The sequence below is a fragment of the Mycteria americana genome, chromosome 1 (genome assembly GCF_035582795.1).
Source record: "Mycteria americana isolate JAX WOST 10 ecotype Jacksonville Zoo and Gardens chromosome 1, USCA_MyAme_1.0, whole genome shotgun sequence".
NCBI lineage: Eukaryota > Metazoa > Chordata > Aves > Ciconiiformes > Ciconiidae > Mycteria > Mycteria americana.
In genome coordinates this window covers 149680902-149702907 of record NC_134365.1, presented here as the reverse complement: position 1 = coordinate 149702907, position 22006 = coordinate 149680902, and the positions used below count along the sequence as shown (strand labels likewise).

Genomic DNA, 22006 nt, shown 5'->3' with positions numbered 1-22006 from the left:
ACAGGAGATCGGGGGAGGCAGATTTTACTGTGACCTATTTCCCTAAAGCAGGATGGGAAGGAAGGAAGGTTTTGCTTTGGCTTAGGAAAACAGCGGCATTCCCTGTCAGAGCCTGTTTATGTGAGTTTACGTTTCATGCGGGGAAAGCAGAGGGTGGTTATTCGAACAGGTAGACTTCTGCTGGCTTTCCCATTTGTTTTATCCCGTTGCACAACCAGCTCCTCAAATCTACCAACCAAAGTAAGCCGTACCCTCACCAGCTCCTGTTTGACGTGACCCCCAGCACAGTGCCGCAAAATAGTGACGCTCAGATTGAGTCTTAGAAGTTACGCCAAGGATATGGGAGGAGAAGAGGTGGTTTCCTTGCCTGCTTTTATGTAATTGATGGACAAAAAGGGAGCCTCTTAACTATATGTGTGTCTCAGAAATTGGCTCAAGTAATTTGGAATCCTTGTTAGCAAGGAATAGATGAGTTTTGGAGAGGGCAGAAGGACACAAGCTTAATTTCTTGCATAACGTTATTGAAATACAACTGAAGTATAAAGTTGAATTTAAAAGGGAGAATAAAAATCTCCATCTTGCCTAAATAAAATAACCTTTGAATTTTATTCTTCTCTTGTATGTAAGCTAATAAGTTCAATTTATTAAAAAAATTGATTTTAGAGACAAATGCTTGCTCCCAGGACACAAGACATTCTTCCTCCTAATTTAGTGGGTGATGACTCCAATTTCTGGTCCTGAATTCTGCCTTCCCTTCAACCAACTGAGTACAAGCAACTTGGGCACAGAAACTGTTTTGATCAATCTGGAGCCCAGTGTGTGACAACCAGTGTCCGTCTCTTCCTCTGCAACCTGTCAGTTTTACTTGCTTAAAAGAACCTCCGGGTCTTGCCTGGTGCTGGGGACATCCCCAACACTTTTAGCAACTTCAGCCCAGACTCTGACCATTCATTTTAGGGGAATTTTTCTATTTACACACCAAAATAACTGAGGTCAGAGCTAGCCCCTCTTCCCTATCAGCAAGCGATGGTGCAGAAACGCTGCAGGAGGAACCCCTTTCCTATGCCGTCAAGGCAGATGTTTTTGTTACGTGCCTCTGGCTACTTTTCTAGATCCTGTTTTACTTTTTTTCAGCCCTGTTAGGAATTGCATAGAGGAACTTCTCCTTCTCCCAGGTCCCTCACAAGGCGTGCAAATGTGGGCCTGTCACCCAGTGCGTGGGTCCCACCACCTTCCAACGGGCAGCGTGCTGGAGCAGGAGCCTGCAGGCACCTTCCCCAGCCTGTGCCACTACGCATGGGCCTCCAGCTGACCCCAAATTTTACCTTTCATAGACACAGGGCTCACTTCAGCCGACTCAATATAATTGAACTGGTCTTCTCAAAACTATATATATTGATTAATGAGTGAATTAAGCTATCGAATTCTGGCTCCCTGACCCCTCCAAGGTGCAGCCACTGAACTGTTAGGCTTTTAACTGTATTCTGCTCATATTCACGCTGGTGTTTGCCATGCTTGGGGACCTACTTCAGAGTGGCGCATTTTGATTACTGTAGCGAGATGTAGTTACTTGGTTGTTTCTGACTAATACATTTTATGAATCTTCCCTGCTGTTAATAAACATAGTGGTGTTTAATTATTGAGACATTTCATAAAAATGTTTTTGAGAGGCAGACAAATTTTATGTTCCGACTAAATAATTAAACATTATGCAAATGTTCACCACCCCAGCATTCTGGTTATGAAAAACAATACTTGGATGACGGCCTTGTTTGCACACTGAGTTAGTATTGTTGGGCTGTAATTAGCAGCAGATATGGTATTACTGTGATTTAAAAATGTAAACAGGTTCTGATGAAACAGGACAAGCACAAGGGTAAGGCTGAGGGCCAAGCTGCAGCCACGCTCTGCAAAGGAGAAGGTGGGATGTTTTCCCCCAAGAACCACCTACCATCCCAGTTGTGCTCCCTGAGGAGCAAGACCAGCCCTGGGCTCACCCTCCTGCAGCTGGCAACCTCACATAAATGCAGAGGGAAGAAGTAGGGCTGTGGCCTGCGACACAGCCTGCAGCATGGGAGAGACGGGGAGAAAGCCATTGCTTTCCACACAAGCCCGCTTCACCTGTGCCTGACATGATGTGCTCCACCCAACATGATGCTCTCCACCTCATCCTTGTGTTTTCCTCTCTGGTGGTCAGGGACAAAACCCGGCCCTTGATGGTTTTAGGGTTTAATTGTTCGTAAACACGCTCGCCTTGGGATGAGTTGTCCTGAGGCCTGACTTTGAACACGTCAGTACACATGCGCCGTAACTCTGTAACCTAGGGTTAAGGTGTAATCACCTTAACAACCAAAGGACTCTGTATGTGTCAGCCTTGTCATTTGCTATAGCTCTGTTTCTCTCAGGATAGGAATAACAGTAATAGCATGCATGACATGCAATATGCTAGCAATACAGCTATTGCAGTTATCAAACTCGTCATCACTGACACGTTACAAACTTCAGAAAGAGTTTATTAATTGCTCAGCGTGCTCCGGCTGCCAGCGGTACTTAACGGCTTTGATCGGTGTCTGCTCCTGACCCCTGTCCCATTCACTCTCATTACCTGCGTGTTTGGTGGGTGGAATTAGCATTTGCCCACGCAGTTGCACAGCACGTGGGATCACACTAGGAGCTGTCATTCTGAAAAGTACTTTTGGGGAATAAAATACAATATCAACATATTGCTCTTAAACTGCTGGTTTCCCTTTGTGTGCCAGGAGAGTAATCTGCATGCAATTGAAAGGAGGCTGAACACCTAGTTTGCATGTGGAGACGGGAATCTAAAGCTTCTTTTGAATCTGTGAAGAAAGGAATACACCGCTTCATTTAAAAATGTATGTCCTCTGTGTCCTTCCTGGGGGATGGAGCTGTCTGATAGTCCCAAAGCTCTTACGTTATTACTGTCATTTTTGTTGCCTGTTGGAGCTGCAGCAGTGCCTACCTCGTTGCTACTTACACGTTATTCCAGATATACAGGTAGGGCTCCTGTCTGACTGAGGTTCATTTCTCTTTTTCCTAAAACCTTGGTCTAAAAAGCCCTAAGACGCGGGAAATTGCACTCATTATTTCTAAATGCCATGAAGAATGCTCCTGTCCTATCTATATTTTCCTTGCCATCTACCATCCTCCCACTGCTGCTTGGATAACTATAGGTTTGCTTTGTGGGGAGGAGATGGGATTTTAAATTGGCAGAAAGATAACGGTCAAATGAAAGAAACATCACTAAAGCCTTTAAGGCTGGTCAGAATGACTTAATACAGCCTGGATCCCTGCTGTGATAGTGCAAAGCATGAGATCTTTTCATTACAGCAGAGCAACAGCTCTGCTAGTTTAAATGGAGAGTGGCTTTGATAATTATTTTCAGTGCTGCAGAGTTCACACGCTCACAGGGATTGTCTTGACACTTGCCTTGTCTTGGAGGGATACAAGTTAATGTTAATGATACGTACTATAGGTAAGTCAGTCAAGCAAGGGGGTCTAAAGATATCATTCTCTTATTTCTTCTCTCCCCCCCCGCCCCAAATCACTTTGTCACATACCTTGGGTCCAAATGACAGCTCTCATCCTCCCTGGGCTGGATTTGAGCCTGCTCGTCTGTGGGCCTGCTGCGGTGTGGAATGACATGCACAGTGAATATGCTGCTCAGGGTAAAGTTTAGAATGGGGAGGTTGATGGGGAGACCAAAAACCCCTTGCCAATGATTAGGGATGCACCTGGAATTTGAACTTTTTACCTGTATCTAACGTGATGGGGCTGGACGTGATTAGAAGGACACAAGTTGCAAGGTCAAGGCACTCATGAATCCGTCTCTTCTTCCCTTCATTCCAGTGTGAGCTGGTTTAACAACTTCTGGTTGTTCTTTGCAATTTTAGTACAAGATGATGAAGGCGAAGCAGTGGGGGAAGACAGAAGAGTGGCACAGGATCAGAGCAGGAGGTGTTGGGGTAGGGAAGGTACAAGAGCGAGGGCTATGCCTCTTTGTCTGTTGAAGCAATGCTGACTCGAGTGTCGGTAGGCCACAGGTGATGACTGCAGTTAGTGCAAATTCTCACCCAGCCATCATCTTGAGCATCAGGTTCCACACATACAGTTTTGGCTGGGAATTAGGTTGCCAAGAATGAACGCAGAGGGTCATACAGCTAGTGTTATTCATGGAGAGGCAGCCTGCTCCGTCCTTGTAAACAACCCCATCTATTAACTTGTTGCTACCAACCCCCCGTTCATCTTTTGCTGGGTGAAGGAATGTTCATCCCCTGCCCAATGCTGTCTCTAGTGGCAGAAAACATGCACCAAGTTCATCCTTCACCCAATGCTCCCCCTCTGTGAAGAAAGAGGTCAGGTTGGTGCAAGAAAGCACAGGAAGCTTTCCTGCCGCTCCTCCACCTGAAGAGCTCCTGCGGTAGCATGGCTCTTTGCAGGCTATTGACTGCCATCAGAAACAGAGCATAAAGTGAAGGGATGTGGCAGCAACCGCTTTATTCCAGTTTGGTCTGCATGGGATGTCCAGATCTGCCCTTCGGTCGGCAGCGGAAGAAAGAGACACCCACTGACCAGACATTTCCTGGGTGACAGGGTAAGAGTGGGAGGGAGCTACTTGCCCCAGAGTTGGGTTTTAGCCAACAGTCTGGTGCCTGGTTTTGACTCTTAACGTCTGGTCCTAACGAAGTGGATTGAACCAAGTCCTGCACAACCCTGCCTTTCTGTGGGAAGGAGGATTGGTGACGAAGAGCTGGGCTGGGCTAGACAACAAGAGAGGTGAGACAAAGAAAATGACGCAAAGACTAACGTGCGGCCAGCCCGCTCTTTGGCAGGGGAACCTGTGCCAGAAGTCTGGAGTATAAAGTTTCAGTCTGCATTTCTTGGCAGTCAGAAGTTTAGATTTGCCTTGGTTTTGCAGATTTTAGCTCAGGTTTTACAAATCTCTGCATCTTTGGAAAATATGCTAGACCCTTAACTGTGCATTATTCGAGTAGGTATTTGGGCATTTGCAGTGAGAGGACCTAGAAAATCTTTATAGTTCGTAACAATTCCACACAAAATAATTAAGAGCTATACAGAAGTCACAGTTTCTCTCAAAGCTTCATCTATCAATGAGACAATATACTGGATTTTGACAGACCCTTCCAAAACACCTTACTTTTGCCTGTACAAGTTGACTTGAATTCTTTCCCCGTGCTGTCTGGACCTATATTTAGTTTTGCTAGGAAAGAGTGAAACAGACCTTCAGAAGAGTACCTTCAGAAACCTATACTCGCTGAGGGCCTCATTCAGACTTCCCTTTAACTGCAGCTGTCCCACCGTTGGTGGACCAACCACCAGGTTACTCAAAGGTAAGTGAAAGGAGACATCTTCTCAGTGTGTTTTGCTTACAGTGAAGATGTCCAATGCAGAAAATCTAGTTCTCAAAATTTCCCCGAAAAATGTTCTGTCTTTTAAAATTAGGAGAGAGAGTACCATGAAGCAGGCACGTGGAAAATGAGTTGGCAATCGAAATCCTTAATTCTTAACGTGATTTCCTTTCACCTGGACTATCTCTTCAATAGTAACTGTATCTGACTGTTCTTTACCCAGGCATTGGACCTCAGCTACCGTCAGCAATATTGGCACAATATGAACTTCACGGTTTCCAGGTTTATGTTTATGTAGTGGAAGGAATGCATTTAAAAGCCCCTGCCTTCAGAAGGAGATGAATAAATGTAAATGTTCATCACCTCTGAGCATATGGCAGAGGCATTTGCAGCTCAGACAGAACCTCCACAGTGAGTGAAATGACGGTGATGTGGGGGTGAGGGTAGAGAAACATGAGTTTGGAGATCGAGCTCTGTTCCTACCTCCCCGAGAGACTTCTTGGACAGATTAGTTGCTCTCTCCCACCTCAGTTTTTATCTTGTTAAAGTGGACCAACAATTTACCTACTGGAAAGGATGCCACCATCACACCTGACTTTTGAGTGAGACACAGCTCTGTGCGGAGAAGCAGCATCACAACATGTAACAGAAGATTATTTCATAATGTAGTCACAGAAAAGGCAGAATAAAGATTACCTAAATGTGGCATTTTTGGCTACTACACATTTGTATCTACAATCATATTTTAATGTAATTTTCTACATCCCTTTATTTGTTGAGTATTAGCACTACAACAGGTGCTACACAAGCCACACATGAACTGTACATCTAAGCAGCTTTGTGTATAAAGTAAATTTACAATACTACAAAACAAAACATGCCTTTAGCAAACTAGCTCAGCCACTGAAGCATTCGTTTCAGTTTACGTCTATAAAGCTGTAATGAGATCCGAATTTGTACAAACATCAAACCTGTCTGTGAGATGGGAAAACCTTCTGTATTGTTACGCACACACCATTTTACCTATTCATAGGGAGGGGATGGGAAACTTCCCCTTCCTTTCCCCATTAGCCTTGGCTCCTACTGCCCTGCTATGGTGCCAGGTGAGGGCCTCAAGTCTTCCCCATGCTGCACCAGTACTTGAAGCCCAGCTCCTCAACACACCAGGTTTAAGAAGGTGGTTGAAGAGGAGTTTGCTTTTCCTTTCACCAGCCATGTGCTGTAGAGGTGGCAAGTGACCTTATGTAGGTCAGCCTGGGGCACAGACAGATTGCAGGGGCAGTGAGCAACCATTGCCAATCCTTCCCCAATACACACCAGGTGTATTTGTGCCCCTCTTTATTTTTAATGTTGATATGGGAGTGCAGCAAAGGCCCAGCAGAAATACAGCTTCACTGAGCAAGGTGCTCGGCTAGCATATACCAAAAAGGATTCAGTCATGAAAGGCTTACGGTTGAAAAAGGCAAAACTGGGGTCAAATGGAGGTAGAAGCACTGAGAGTCCCAAGGTGTTTGCTCTGTTAAAAAACAAGGTTAGTGGCAGGCTGGGAATAAATCCTATCTCTGAGAGAGGATTCAATTGTCAGTCAGGAGACACAGATAATTTTCAGCCAGCCATTTTTCAGCTGAGCAACTGTTAAGACTTTTGCTGCCACTGCCCAGGACCTCTACCTTTTCTGCATCTTCCCTAGTGCCTGGGAAAGCCAGAACACCAGCAAGGTGAAACGCAAGAACAACAATGCTGTCGTGCTTCTGAATGAGTCAGGAAAAGTGCCCGGATAAAATGAGCTCCAAATCTGATGAACGGCAACAACTGCGCAGCCCTATAGAAGTAAGCAGCTCAGGTGTGCCAGAAAGAGTCACTGCAGCATACGTGAAATTACAGCAGGCTTGGAGCGTCTTTTCCCACTTTGTCTTTACTCTGACATTTAGGTAATACCTTAGCAAAAATTTCCCAGCATGAAATCTCCTCTCTGTCAAAATATGATTATGCATTTCTCTCTTGTGTTTTTTTCCTGCTGGTACAGAATAGCAAGCTCCTTGGTCTTTTTTTTCAACAACCAAAGCTCGAACACTAAGGATTAAACTTCCCATATTTTTTAAACATTTTCTCCCCCCAAGTCTCCCCTGTTATGGTTGTTATAGCATTTGCACCTTAACACTTGCATTTAAACACAAAGTGTTTGGAAGTGCTTAATCTTCTCCAATTTCAAACTGATACTCCAGATGAACAGCAGTGGCTGCAGGATGAAAGAATAACTCGACACAAAGAAAGAATTCAGAAATTTGCTGGCATTAAATCTTGCTCAGGCCTAAAAGAGAGCTGCCACCCTCACCAGAAGTAAGTAAGTGACATTTTAGTGTGTCAGCCAAACAGCCCCAATTCCTTTTCTCTGGTAGCTGCAGCATTTTCCTTCACCGTGCACTTTTTCCACGCATCAAGCAGCGGAATATGCCAAGAGGCATTTGGTTATTGCTGTAGTAGGTCAGATGAGGGCAATGTTGAATTTTTTTTTTTCTGTCTTGAACTTTGCCTTCCTTCTCAGGAAACTAACTTCAGGAGAAGATGTCAGAGGAACTGAGAAACAACCACCTTATACTTACTCTATTTTTTGGGAAATTAACAGTTAACTGGATACTGTCAAGGTCCAGTCGGTAAATCTTCCTAACGCAAACATTCAATCAGTGAAAGAACAAAAAGGAGGAAGGCTCAGACAGTCCTCATGAAATAACTGTCATTAAACTCATCTTGTAAGAGAATCTTTTCTTCAGCAGACTAAGCTCTCCTGACAAAAGGACTTTTATGTGAAAATGTCTCCACCGTTTTTTTTTTCCGGCACAGAAATGCAAAAATTCATATCCCTAAGCAACACTAATCTATTAGAGGCAAACAATGGTGGTTCTAATGTTTGTAGCTTGTTGGGATCTCTACAGAAAATTCTGCCATACGTGTGTGTGTGTGCGGATGCGCATGCACCAATTTTTATTTGAAAGTTATTGTACTGAATTTGTTCTTCAATAAAAAATCCACTTCATTCTACTTCCTTATAAAAGGGAGGATTGAAGCACACATTTACATAATTAATTCTTACCACTCAATGAATAAAATCACAGAACAGCCTGGGGGTCAAGACCTTGCAAACTTCTCCTGAGCTTCTTTTTGCGCTCTGCCTGAGTTGCCACCAGCCCCTCTTTGCAAGCTTTGAGAAAGCCAGCAAAATCGGTGAGGGCTACCGTGCAGGTACTCAAATGTGCAAAAATACTGTAACATGTTTAAGCTTTGCTAAGCTTTGGTGACTTGTTAAATGTCACTCTTTAGATAGAATAACCAGGAAGATTTTTGCATGGTTTATAAAGTTCTGGTGGGGAACTATCTCACTACATCCAGCATAATAGTCTTAAATGAGAGTAAAAATGTCTACTATAGACTTTGTCTAAATCAGGTGGAAGATGAGAAAAAAAGGGGAAGCAATCGAGTCAATCAAAAGGACTGAACACTGCTAACCAGTTAGCACTACATGGTAAGAGCATGGCTCTTGCGAGGTAGATAGGATGGTACCCTAACCTGAAGGTGCTATTTGATTTTAATGGGAGCTTGCAGACCTGAAAATATGCATGCAATTCCTGGAACACATGAAAGGAACCACTGAAGATAGGGGATTACTTACAGAACAGAAACATCACAACCCTAAATAATGAACCCATAGAGTAAAGCTGCCACTGACTTTCTTTCACTGGTTGCACAACGCAGCAGTAACGACCCTCTGGAGGAAAGTGAGTTCATTTTCACACCTTCAAAGCTGTACCTGTTTAACAGCCGCTTGGGCAGCACACATGCCATTGCAATGTGAACGCTCTCCCCAGAGCCACACTTGTGAATGGTACAAAGGACAGAGCGTTCATTTAACTGGTGTGAAGCAACAAGCTGCTCTTTAATTCAAACAGTTCTTGATACAAACTCTAGGATATGATTAACACAGTATGAACTCAACGGTAAAATTCGTGACTGTGACTTCTTGTCACTGGTGAAGCAGCACATCACACAGGGCACCAATACATATGATTTGCTTGGCACTGACAGGCAGTTTAAAAAACCTTCTGCTGCATTCAACGTCCTCTCAGGAGTACAGACACACCCTCACACAGCAGGCCAGGGGCTCGACCCTGAAGTGACCAGGGAGAGCCAGGGTCAGTATGGACCTCCTGCAGCTGACCACAGGGCAACGAGTAACCAAGTGCAGGGGCAGCTAAGTCTTTCTTAGGACTCTTCCCGAACAATAAACGTCAAAAGCACAGCCTAAAAAGGGGACACACTGCAGAAGAAAGGCGCACTGAGAACAACCCTCCACCCCGGCTCCCGATGCCGCTACTAAGGGAGGTCTCGCGAGACTGAGTATTTATAGCCGCGGCCGAAGAGAGCGACAGGCAGCCCAGCCAATGAGCGGCGCACTCCGACGCGGCGCCCATTGGCTGCCGGCGGGGACAGCGCCTGGCCGGTGGGTGGGGTTTCCGCGCCGGTGGGCGGGGCGAAGCTCCGTGCGGTTCCATGGTGCTCGGGGTGGGGGGCGGTTGCGCGAGTCGAGTGCGTCGCTGACGAGGGAAGGGCGGGGGGCGGGCGAGGGGAGCGAGAGCGAGAGCCCCGGCGCGAGCCGACACAGTCGCTCGCCGCCGCGCCCGCCGCCCGCGCCCCGCGGCTCCCCCTGCCGGAGCGCAGCGCACAGGTGAGGATGGCAGCGGCGATCAGCGGGTCCCGCTCCCCCTGCGCGCCCCAGCCCCTGCTGCCGCCAGCCGGCTGCCGGCTCCAAGCCGGGTCCGAAGGCGGCAGCTACAGCCGACTCGGCTTTCTGGGGGGCTAGGGCCGGACGTCCCTCCTCTCCGCACTCTCTGGAGTGGGTGTGCAGCGGAGACGCTTTTCCTCCCAGCGCCAGGGGTCTCTGCGGTGTCGCCGGAGGGAGGGCAGGCGGGAGGCTGGGGGCCGTCCTGCTCCCCATCTGCATGCAGGCACCCTTCTGCGCTCACGTGCACCTGCGTGCTGATGGTGTAGGGAGCGCTTGCGGCTCCTTGGCAAGACTTGCTGCCACCCCTCCCTTCGCCCTGTGCTTGGGGGTGCCCGCGGGGCGTGTGGAGGGCGGCGCTGGGGTCCGGGGCACAGCGGCACTGCTCCCCCTTCTCCGGCTGGGGCGCCCGGTAGAGCGCTGCCGCTGCCCCTTCTCTCTCTGTCCACCCTTCCTCCTTTTCCTCCCTGCGTGCCGGGAGCCCGAGGGGGCTTTGGCAGAGTTTGCAGTTTCCTGTCCCTCGTCCTTCCCCCCACAACCTCGCTCCGATGCACCGGGCGCCGCGCAGCTCCCTGGACCGGCGCTCTGCCTCTCCTCCGTCGCCGTCAGCTCTCGCTCTCTGCCGGCCGGCAGAGCTGGCGGCGGCCGGTGCGTATCTCCCTGCTTGATTTTTCCGTTCCCCGACTAAATAGCCACGACCGGGGCGGAGAGACACCGGGGAAGGTCCCAACTAACGCGGGACGGTTTCCACGGAGGCAGCGGATCCCCCTTACCCCCGGGCGTGAGGGGACTCGGCTGCGAAATGGCAGGGCGCCGGCGAGCCTGAGGTAACGGCCGTTAACGGCAGCGGGTGACGGCGTGCGGTTGGGCGCGCGGGGGGGGGGGGGGGGGGCGCCCAGGCGCCCGTGCCTCCCCCCTCGCGCCCAACCGCGCGCCGCGGGGTTTGCTGAAGCGTTTCACTGGAAATAAGGTGGAAAAGTCCCTGTCTGACAGATCTCCTCCACCCTTTCCTTATTGTTTTCTTTTAATCATGGACCGTTCTCCCATCCCTTAAGGAACAACCTTTCAGATGCAGCACTGCTGCCGCGGTAGGTGCTTTTGCACCTCCCGGCAGGATGGGATCTGGGCTCATCTTCTCAGAAGTCTGGCACTCCTCAGGCTTTGATCCTGCACCATCTAACCCTTCAGCAACTATATAAAGAGCCTTTGCAGGGGCATTGAAGTGTGTCAGGTTTTATGGCTTGCAGTTGGAAATAAGCTTTGTATGTATTTTGGGAGTGTCTGGATATGTACAGAAACTTCTTGGTTTATTTAAGATGTGATTCAGTAGGGTGCTGCTCTGCACCTGAGAGGTGCCAGGTACCTTCAGTACCCCTGGCCTCCAGCATCTGGCAGGGTCATTCCTCTGTGTCTGCAGTGGGAAAGGTTCAGGTCATAACGGCGCTGGAAAATTACATAGGCTTCATCTATCTAGTTATACCCTGTCGTAATGTCGGCTCAAACTGGATTACCCCTCAGTTAAATTTGTTTAGTTTGTGTTGTAAATTATTGAACAAACCTCAAGTGACCACCTGGGGGTTAAATAATTTATGTGCATCTACACATGGGTTTCTGCTGGTTTAACTATACGCATTTTTAAAAGCTGGAACGCTTCTGGTTCATGCATGGCCTTGATGTATGCAGTTTGATATAGTGAAATGCTTGAATAATCATCTAAGTACTGCTGAGCTGTAGCTGAGCTGCTGGCGCTCGTGCTAAGAGGAGCGGGTACAACACCAGAAGAGAAGGATAAAAGCAAAACCAGCCAATTCAGAACCATGATAATTATTAATTTGACACAATTTTGTGCATACTCACTGCTAATTGAATCATGTTGCTGCTGGGTTTTTTTGTTTTTGTTTTCTGAATTCTTTCAGGCTGTATTTTTTTGTGGATTCAAATAGCACAGTGACAAGCCCTGATCACAACATCTTGATTTTATTGCAGCAAATGTAAAAACGATGCCCACATCTTCTGGAAAAGCAGGCGTTTCACTTTCCTTGCATTATCAGATGATATTTTTACTTTCCTGGCTCCACTCTCTTGTTTGCATGTCGGACCAGCTGTCTGTTGCCCCCACTGGGATAATCCATCTAGCTTGCAGGCTGGTCCTTTGTGCACACCTGAGCTGCTCCAGAGAGATCTGACTGCTGCTAAAATAATGGTAAAGGTAGATCCTTTAGGCATCCTTTAGGATCCTTTAGGATGCCTTTAGGCATCCTTGCTTCAGAGCCACTTTAGCTGTGTTAAACGGTTAATTCATGTAGACAGGCCTTACAAAACCTTGGGGTTTTGAGATCTTTGCATCTCCTTGCTATTAAAGTTCACCCAGACTTTTGTCTTCTCACCTAATTACTATTGCCTACCCTTCTGGGTTTTATTATGTCCATCTCCCATTCACAGTGGTGATGATATTTCCTGGCATGCCATGCTTTCCGTGTCAGCTTTCTATAGGTCTCTCACTTGTCTTTATCTTTCATTGTGTCGAATTCAGGTTTCTTGTATCGTAAGGCCTTTCACAGTTCTTCTGTTCCTGTTCATTATTTTGTTTCTCACTGCATTTCACCATCCACTTTGTCTGCTTCCTGTGTACTTGCATTTGTTCCCATCCTTATAGGTACTATGTGATTTCTGAGTTAATGTTTACAGCCACAAACCTATCTGTGAGTAAAGTTCCTCAGAACAAAGCACGTTACTAGCTTTATATGTGAGGTAATCATAGTCCAAAGGTAAACACTTTGTGTAACCTGGATGTTGTCACCAAGATTTGAATGCAAGAGCATGTAGTTCTGCAACTTTGTTGCTCTCTTCCATTCATTTGTTAACCATGCCTGTTGTTTATGTCTTGTTTTGCTAGCTCTATGGTAAAGGTAGTGTGTGCGGCAATATAAGCTTGGGAAGTGTAGTTCAGATTTGACTGGAATCTCTTGGTACTGTAATAACAAAAAGTATTTTTTCCCTGTTCCAAATGCACCCAGGCAAGAGTGTGACAGAGATTGCTTCCAAGGAAATTTCAAAGCAAGTTATTTATTGCTGGGTAGCATACTTGTATCAGATGTAGTTTATAGTGGGGAAAAACTGGCAGTGCCTTAAAAGAATATCAAATGTTAATGTTTGAGCCGCTGTAAAGGATGATTTAGTGCTTGAAAAACAAATCTGCCCCCCATCTTTAAGTTGGTTAATTTATTTCCCTATTCTCTTTGTCTTGCTCAGTTAGGACAGTGTGGTTAGATGCTAGCTGTATTTGGCCAGTTGAGGATTTCTAATCCCAGGATATGGAACCTTCATCTGGGATAAAACTGAACCATAGGTAATTCCTGTGTTTTGTCCTTGTGCCTGTGTGACAGAGCTAGAGGAATGATATGGTCATATCATGGCATTTTCTGGGGCTTTTGGGTTGTTGCCAGTTGGTATAGATGGAGCAGTCTCTGTGTGTGTGACTGTAGCCTGTGCTTTAGCTGCAGCTAAGCTAGGAAAAAAAATGGTTGTGGATGAATCAAATACTCTTGCACTGAGCAGAGGAAGATGAATGATGTAGATTTGTAAATGCTGTTTAAAGCTCTGGTCTCTCAATTCGCTGGGGGTGGTTCTGCTGCTGCAGTTACATTAGGCCTCACTGATTTCAGCGGGGTTTTGTCGAAGTGAGTACTTAGGAGTGGGGCCTTGAGTTGCTGGCTTCCTAAAAACAACTCTTGTATCAGTTCATCACCTGCCAGAGTTACACGTAATCTTGCCTTGAGTTTATGATAAAGTTGTAATGTTGGTGATGTCTATGTTTGTCCTTTAACAACCAAATTCATGTGCAATACGGCTCCTCCAGATACAAGAAGTCTTAACAGAAAACAGAAAAATTAATCTAACAAGTTCTATTCCCTGAGCCGAGGCTGAGGCAGCACGAGGGGGATACATGTAAGCCACAGTAATGAGTGTATAGTAGTATTTCATGACTGTATTTTGGTACATGGGGGACTCTTGTAAATATTTTTAGCATAATCTGTTAAAATTTTGTTTCCTTTAAACAGGACTAGAAGAATAAAGAGAAGTTTAATTTATGAGAACTATAAGAAAGCTTACAACAGTTTGGAACGGATTGATTTATGATACCTCTGATATGAGAGCTACATTTTGTGTTGCTGTTGGCCAGCTGCTGCTGGTGGACTTCAGCTGACTTCATTGCAACCAGCCCAAGACATAGGTCCTCATCGCTAATAGAACATAAACAAGTGTGATGCTGAAATGAGATGAGGCTCCGAAATGGAACTGTGGCCACCGTGTTAGTTTTCATCACTACTTTCCTCAGTTTGTCCTGGTATACTGCATGGCAAAATGGGAAAGGTAAGTAAAAGGCTCTGAAACCAAATTGACCTTCACATGGCTGTATGGCAGAGGAATTAATAGTACAGGCATATGCACTGCTGCTGTATATTAGCAATCTGTAAATTGCTTGTTGACTAGCTCTGCTCCAGAAGGTATTGCCTTGGTGAGGAATAAACACCTGCTAGTAGTTTCAGGAAAATTAACTTAGAGTGATCCTGATTTAAAAAGAAAAAAAAATGTACCTGAAGTAAAACAAATGCTGCCGTCGGAGGAAGGGGTTGGTCCAGGCTGAATAGTTGTGGTTTTTTTTTTTTTTTTTTCCCTGGTTTATAGTTGTTGGAAAAACATATGGTCTCTGGTTGGTTTTTTGTTGTGGTTTTTTTTTTTTTTTTTTCCATGTAACATATGGCCAACGGACTGGGCTGGAGAATGTTATTTTTGGTGCTGCTTTCTGTCTTCCCTGATGATTCAGTGATGGCAGTGGCAAACTGCCAATCAACATTGTTGAAAGACTTTCCTTGCTGTCTTTGAATGAAATGTAAAATATTTCTTGTCAGAGTATGATATAAGAAATAAAGTAATATGAGCAAATTCACCAGGTAATGGCAAATACATCTATTATAATAACATGAGCAATCTCATGAAATAGTCAAGTAACTATTGTGTGTAATAGACTTTTACTTTTTTATATATCTTTGTTGATCTTATTGCACTCCATGTGAACCTTGGAAAATTCAGTTTTTCTTAGTGTCAGGACTGTTTATGGCAGGTAAGAGATTTTGGTTTTGTCCTTCAGTAAAGCAAATAAACTTGTTCAGCAATGGTTTCTAGAGGAAGAAAGGTTTTGGTTTGTTTTTGTTTTTTTTCCTTTATAAACATCTAATCTCTTGAAACATAGTCTACTATGTCCTTCAAAGAGCAAGTAATTTTAAAACACATATTCTGTCTTAAGTGAGATTGCTACACGGTTTGTTCTGGCTGTTCTGCTGAGAATATTATCATCAGTTGTGCCTCAGGTCCAATAAGAGGAAGCTGAGGTCTTCCAGGAATACTGTCTGTTGTAGCACAGCCAACCTGTAACCCTTATTTAAGTATAAAAGAAGCAGATGAGTTCTGTGGCATATTGAATTTATTTTTTTTTCCCATTGGGCACTTGTTGGAGAAGCAGATGCTTTGTGGTGTGATCTCTGCTGTAGCAGCTGGTCGGTAGGCTAGCCTTCTGAATGTAAGCAGCAGGAAAAATGTCAGGTTCTCCAGGTTGTGGTAATATATAGATCTTTTGATTGGACAACAAAAGTGTAGACAAGAAAAGGATATTTAAATAGCACTGTAAGTAGTATTTTCCTCATTCTGGCTAATACCACATTCTCTAGTTAGGTTTTTATGTTACTGATTCATTTCTTGCTGAAGAACCTCACAAGAATTTTGCTTTCACTTCAGCAAAGATACATATCTGTGAAATTCTTTCTCATGTTTTTTTTCTTTCTCACTTGACATGATTTACAAGTCTTGTTCTCTTGTCAAAGCATAACACAAAGAAAAGTCTCCAATAGAAGAAATAAACAAAAATCTGCTATTTGGAGAGTACTAGTATATATAGCACTTGGTGACAATTTAAGCTTTTGTTGGTCAGACTGCTCAATTTTTTTATACTTTTTTTTTTTTTTCCATCTGAGTGCTTAGAATCAATACTTTGTTAATGTTGGTATAAAAGTTCTTCATTTATCTTCTTCCAGATCTTGCTGTTGAGCATTAAGATGGTAATTTGTTAAATAAAAATCAGCATAACAGGGCATCAGTAGTGTGTTAATTAATCATAAATCACAGTTATGAAACTACAGTCTAGATAATTTGCTCTTAAAGTGTTGCTTCAAGAGAAATTTATACATAGAATATTGTTTTTAAAATTTCATTTTACTTTTTAACTTACTTTTAGCATTTTATTAATTTGCATAGATTGTCTAAAACCAAAACAGATTTGAGTTCATTTAGTACCACGTTTTCAATCAGAGACAATTCTGCACCAATGGAAGAGGTTCAGAAACTGATGATATGTATTTATTAAGAATTTTTTTTTTCAAGTTTGATATCATTTTATGTTTATTTAGTAAGCCTTGTGGGATGGTATCTTAATTAGTTGATAACATTTTCATTACAAATTATTGAGTGGCTCAATCAGAAGCAAATATAGTGCTTCCTGTTCCCATTCTCTGAAAGGCTATGGGGTGTCACATACTCTGATCATCATCTTTTGTTATTTATTACATTTATACAGCATGCACTAGATTCATGTAGGTATTTGTCAGTCTTTGGACAGCAAAGTAAATCCACACTTGGAAAGAAAATACTATTTACATTTTTTAAAAGAAAACGCAAAACCCCAAATTGCTAGCTTCTCAGTGATAACTAAAATTTTGCTTTTCAAAAGCAGAAGCATAGTGCCTTGTTTCTAACAACCCTAATCCAGTCTTCAAGTGATTAATTTTAATTGAGGAACTAAGATCTTGGATAATTGTCACTTAAAATGCAGAACCATTTGTAGAATAGCAATAAGACTGGGATGATGTCATATTTCTTCTAGTAAATGTACCTAGTCCCAGTCTATGCAGGATAGGATTTAGACACTTCAAAGTGATACAGACTTTGGTACTAGTTTAAAGTGCAAAAATTTTGTCTCTGCAGAACAGTGCTTTACAAACTTTAAGGATATGCTGAAAAGTTGTCAGGAGTTGAAGGAAATACTCTGTCTGAAGTGCCATCACTGGAAACAGCTTGTCTTTAGCTTACCCAGTGTTCTGATGATGTAAATAACCTTTCAAGGGGCAGATGTTGCTACTTGGATGAAATGGCTAATTACATGGTTTTGCTTTTAAAGTTAAATGTGTTTGAAGAAGGTTGACTGAAATACCTCTGGTCGTTGGAGAGAGTCTTCAAAATTAAGCCAAGATCTTTGTCATTTTCTGGACCCCATGCAATGTCTAGAAGCACTGGAGTTGTAAGGAAGCAGTACAAGCCCTGAATACACCTGGGAAAGACCTCTCCTGTGGGATTCATGAACAAGAGTTGTAAGACTGCTTTCTAAGAGTTAAAAATGTGCTATGGTTAGCACAAATGAAGTAGTTGTTGGAAATCAAATCTTACCAAAATGCAGATTATCTTGGTGCACAGAAGGAGCAGTTTTAAAGGATCTGCAGTCATTTCACATTCACAGTTAGTCAGTTCAGTGTAAGATGTCCTTGAATTCCTCCTAAGACTGAGCTCTTATGCAAGTGATAACTTTATGCTTAACACCATCTCTTTTGACTGAATCGTGCTTTTTGGTACTACTGACCTGCTGAGGGTCACAGGTCTTCACCACCTCATTTGTGAGTTACAGAAATGCAGTGGTTTTTTTTTTTCTTAAAGGCATTACTCTTAAGAAGATCTAACCAGTACGAAACAGTGCTGCGTACTTATTACACCAGTCAAAAAAATTACATCAAAGCTGTTGTGCACTATGTAGAGAGCATAGTCTTGATGCTTTGATCTTTAATGTGACTAGTGGTCTGAGTACATAATGTTCCAGGAAGATCATTATGCTCCATAATGCTCAAGAACCTCTTCTTCTTGGGTCAACAACCTTCCTGATGCCTTTCACCAGCATGGAAATTGGTAAGGAAGGTAAATAACTTTACTGAATTAGGCCAGGCGTGGTAGGATGAAACTCCTCAGCAAAGCATTCGTCAAATTGCTTCCCATGTTAAAGTCCTAGTCTGAACCTGCTGCCTTTGATTAAAAAAAAAAGGCATTTTTTGTTTAAAGTATGCGTGCTTTGTTCTTGGTGATAGATAGTAGTTGGCAGTGTCTTGTGTCACGTTTAGAAGGCATTTGGCTGCTTGAAGTGGTGAGGAGGACCTGTATGGAATATGTGTGGTGAAAATCTGATGCAACTTAACCCTTCAGGATTGTCTAAACTATGTAGTTTTCAGAGCAATCTGTAACTAGCAGTGTATGTCATCTTTTTCCCATGTAAAACATTATTCTTTAACATTGAAGAATGACTTGAAAAAACTTCTGGTTTTCAGTTCATCCAAGGGTGTTGTCGTAACCGTAGGATCTCCTCACTGTATGAGGGTGGCTTATTTTGGTACACTGATTTAAATTCACATGGAAGGACCTCCAAGAGGACTTTTACTTTTGAGATATTTAACTAGCTTCCTAGTTTGCTGAATGTTCACTCATACTTAAGTAATGATGGTTGGAGCTACTGTTTTGTTTTAAGCATGATGTTTTCTCTCATTTGGAGAGAAGATGGCTTGGGCTGTATAATAAAACTGTTATCATCTTTCTCCTCTGGCTGTTTTCATAAAATTAGAATTACCGCACTGTTTGTCAGCCACAATAATCATAAGTGCTGAAAAATATCTAAACTTAACAACAAGCATAAGAAAACCTAACTGAGACTAAAACAAAAGGCCTCAGCCAATGGTGGAAAATTTTGGAGTAAGAACCAGGAATATTAGTTCCCGAAGGGAGAAGAGTCCTACAGAACCACAGAGGAAATGGGGTGAGGAGGACAGGAGATATATAGATATACATTTTTTTTTTCCTTGGTAGTGGTTATGCAAATATTTTCTTTAAAAATAGATCAGAAATCTGAGAGATGCATGTTAGTATTTTGCAACCATAACCTCCCTTAGTTTATGCTTTGATCCTAACAGAAGCTATTATTGGAGTAAATGCTGATTACAGTCTTTTGGCCACACATTCTGATTTTCAGAGTTATGTGCCGATTTCCCACTGATGTGAATTAAGACCGTCCAACCAAAAAAATTAAATGGACTACAAACTGGGAAGAGTGGAGGCCGGGGAAGGGATGGGATGGGATGCTAAAGTAGAAAGTGCATATAAAAATTTATGCCAGTCAGCTTGTTTGGGGGAGAAGAGAGGTCTTTTTCTTTTCTGTTAAATAGAAGGGAAGTGTTGGTTTCCTTTGGAAATTCTGTTGCAGATCTTCCAGGAGCTGAAATTAAAGGAAATAGGAGTTTCCTTTTTCTTTTTAACACCAGCACATGAACATTACTCCAGTCTTTGTTTAAAATACACTTCAAGCTTGGTTTCCAAAACTGACAAATTGGCATATAGCTTATTGATATTAAAAATAGGAGTTGAATTTCATTAAGGCCAATCAGGAATATAGGTTTGGAATGGTTACTGAGAGTCCTGTGCAGGTAGTGAACATGCTGTCCCAAGTGAATCGAGCAGAAGAGGTATATATCCCAGGTGTTCAGGTGGGCAGTGTTTAAGTCTGCAGGATCTTTGTGTCTGTCTTGTGCCTGATGCAGCAGACCTTCTCTGACACCAGTGATTTTGGTGAGCTGCAGTGGAAAGGATCACAGCCAAAGGGGCTTTTGCAGCACTGACCTGTCCCCTTGCTTTTTTTGTAACCTGCTAGCTAGGTTAGCTTGACAGTTTATGGTATTCTAAAACTAGGTTGATACCAGAGCATTTAATGTGACCAGACTCAGCCAGCATCTTGAGGTACTGCTCTTGATTGTGGCCAAGCCCTCAGAGTCGAGGAGAGGCAATACTTTTGCTCTGTCTGGCTTCTCTTAATACTTCTTCAGCCCAAGTCATCTGTGCTTGCATGACTTCTCCAAAATTCTGGTTGCTGCTCCCATGCAGAGACTATCATATGAGTAATTTAGCCAACCCAGGAGAGAAAGTTGTGTGTGACCCAGCTTCCTGAGCAGCTCTAACCCTCACAGCTCTACTGTAAGAGATGTATCTATGAATGCATCTATGAATGTATCTACTAAGAAACCTTTGCAGTGGATTGTAAGCCAGCATGTATTTTTCTTCTTGTTAATAACTTGTCTTCCTAGACTAGTTACAACAGATACAAGGTCACATTTTTAACAGTGAGCAAGAGGGGCTTCGCGATGATCTGTCCTGGTTTTGGTGGTGGTTGATATTTTCCTTAGTGAATCTGGGTGATGAGGGAGAGATTTTTTACTAAATTTCAAACAGCACCATGCTGGGAGGAGCAGCGAAGGCAGGCAGAGAGATTGAAGTTTAAAATAACTTATGCAAATTGGAGACCTAGTCAGGGAGGGGGGGTGAATGAAGGGTTGAAGGTAGGTGAAAGTGCCAGAAATAAAACATGGGGAGCAGTAAAGCAGAAGAAAATCAAATGTATACATAAAGAATGGAGAAGAAATTTGATGTTAGGATTCTAGTTAGGAACGGCAGTTTACTGTAAATCTCATGCTAAATGTGAGTCATGGCGTTATTGCAGAAAACAAAAGAAATGGAACAGAAAAGGTGTGTTAAGGAAGTAGAGAAGTATGAAGTCTACTACTCCAGCAAGACACAGGAAGTCTTCTTTCTGCTCTGCTTGGCACTGTGTCTACTTTGGGATGGTGCACTGCAAAGGAAATAGATTCATTAGGTGGGGTTCAAAGGAGCAATGAATAATCAAAGTTCTAAAAAATCTACACTGTAAGGGAAGGGTCAGTGTCCTGACATTGCTTAGCTTAGAGGAAAGGTGTGAGAAGAGAGACGGGAAGATAATTTTCAAATATTTTAAAAGTTCTTGCAAAAAAAAAAAAAAAAGGACATCATCTATTGCTTGTGGCCATAGTGAATAACAGGATATAAGGGACTGAAATTGAAAGGAAGAGCAAGGTTAGGTAGTGGAAAAAGTTTTGTAATGGCAAGTACAGTTACATACTGGAGTAGATTGTTGGGAGGGGTAAAGAATTTCCATGTAGGCATTTTCAAGAACAAGTTAAACCAACGATGACAAGTAAAAGACACCAATACCATGTTTGGTACCAATAGAGATTTAGGCTAGCACAAAAAGAGTGAGTTGCACTGGTTTTTAAGTCAATATGACACTCCCAAAATAAGTCTCAGGTAGGGAAGACCTACAGCTGGCAGGAATGATCTAACTTTGAACTATCTTGTTGAAATTAGTTTTGAGCAGGGGGTTGGACTAGATGACCCCTAGAAGTCCCTTCTAACCTAAGTAATACTGGTATTCTTGAACTTTGCCAAGTTTATCTCGTCTTGTGCCAAGAGCGACATGCCAGTGCATTTTATTACTAAATAATATTGATGTTTGCATGAGATATGTGAGAGTTGCCCTTCATTATCGTAAAATTTGATTCCTTAAAAAACATAAAATGTTTGCTTGTATTTTAGCAGATTCACTTAACCTTTTATTGTTAAGGTCCGCAGCCCTTTCTATAGCTAGGAACCATGAAAATATTGTGTTAGAAAAATCTCGAAGTGACTTGTTTTTATTTTCAAGTGTGATTTACACACACACACACACACACACGCACCCACCCCCACCCCCCCATGGTTTAGAGTAGTATCTTATGCAGTAACCTTATTCCTGCTGTGTAATCATGACTTTATTTGCTGCCTGGATAACAAAAAAACTTTTTTCATTATTGATACAACCTTTAGGAATAGAATCCTATAAGTTGTTTCTTTTTAG

At 43.3% G+C, this 22006-nt stretch overlaps 1 protein-coding gene across 1 annotated transcript in view; it reads left to right on the top strand.

The window, feature by feature from the left end:
- Nucleotides 1-9947: 9947 nt before the first annotated feature.
- The window catches only part of MGAT4A (alpha-1,3-mannosyl-glycoprotein 4-beta-N-acetylglucosaminyltransferase A), an 88032-nt gene continuing 75973 nt past the window's right edge, over nt 9948-22006 (top strand). The window contains exons 1-2 of the mRNA XM_075523887.1: nt 9948-10110; nt 14226-14538. Coding sequence (XP_075380002.1) covers nt 14445-14538 — 94 coding nt within the window. The 5' untranslated portion in view covers nt 9948-10110; nt 14226-14444. The remainder of the gene's footprint in view (nt 10111-14225; nt 14539-22006) is intronic.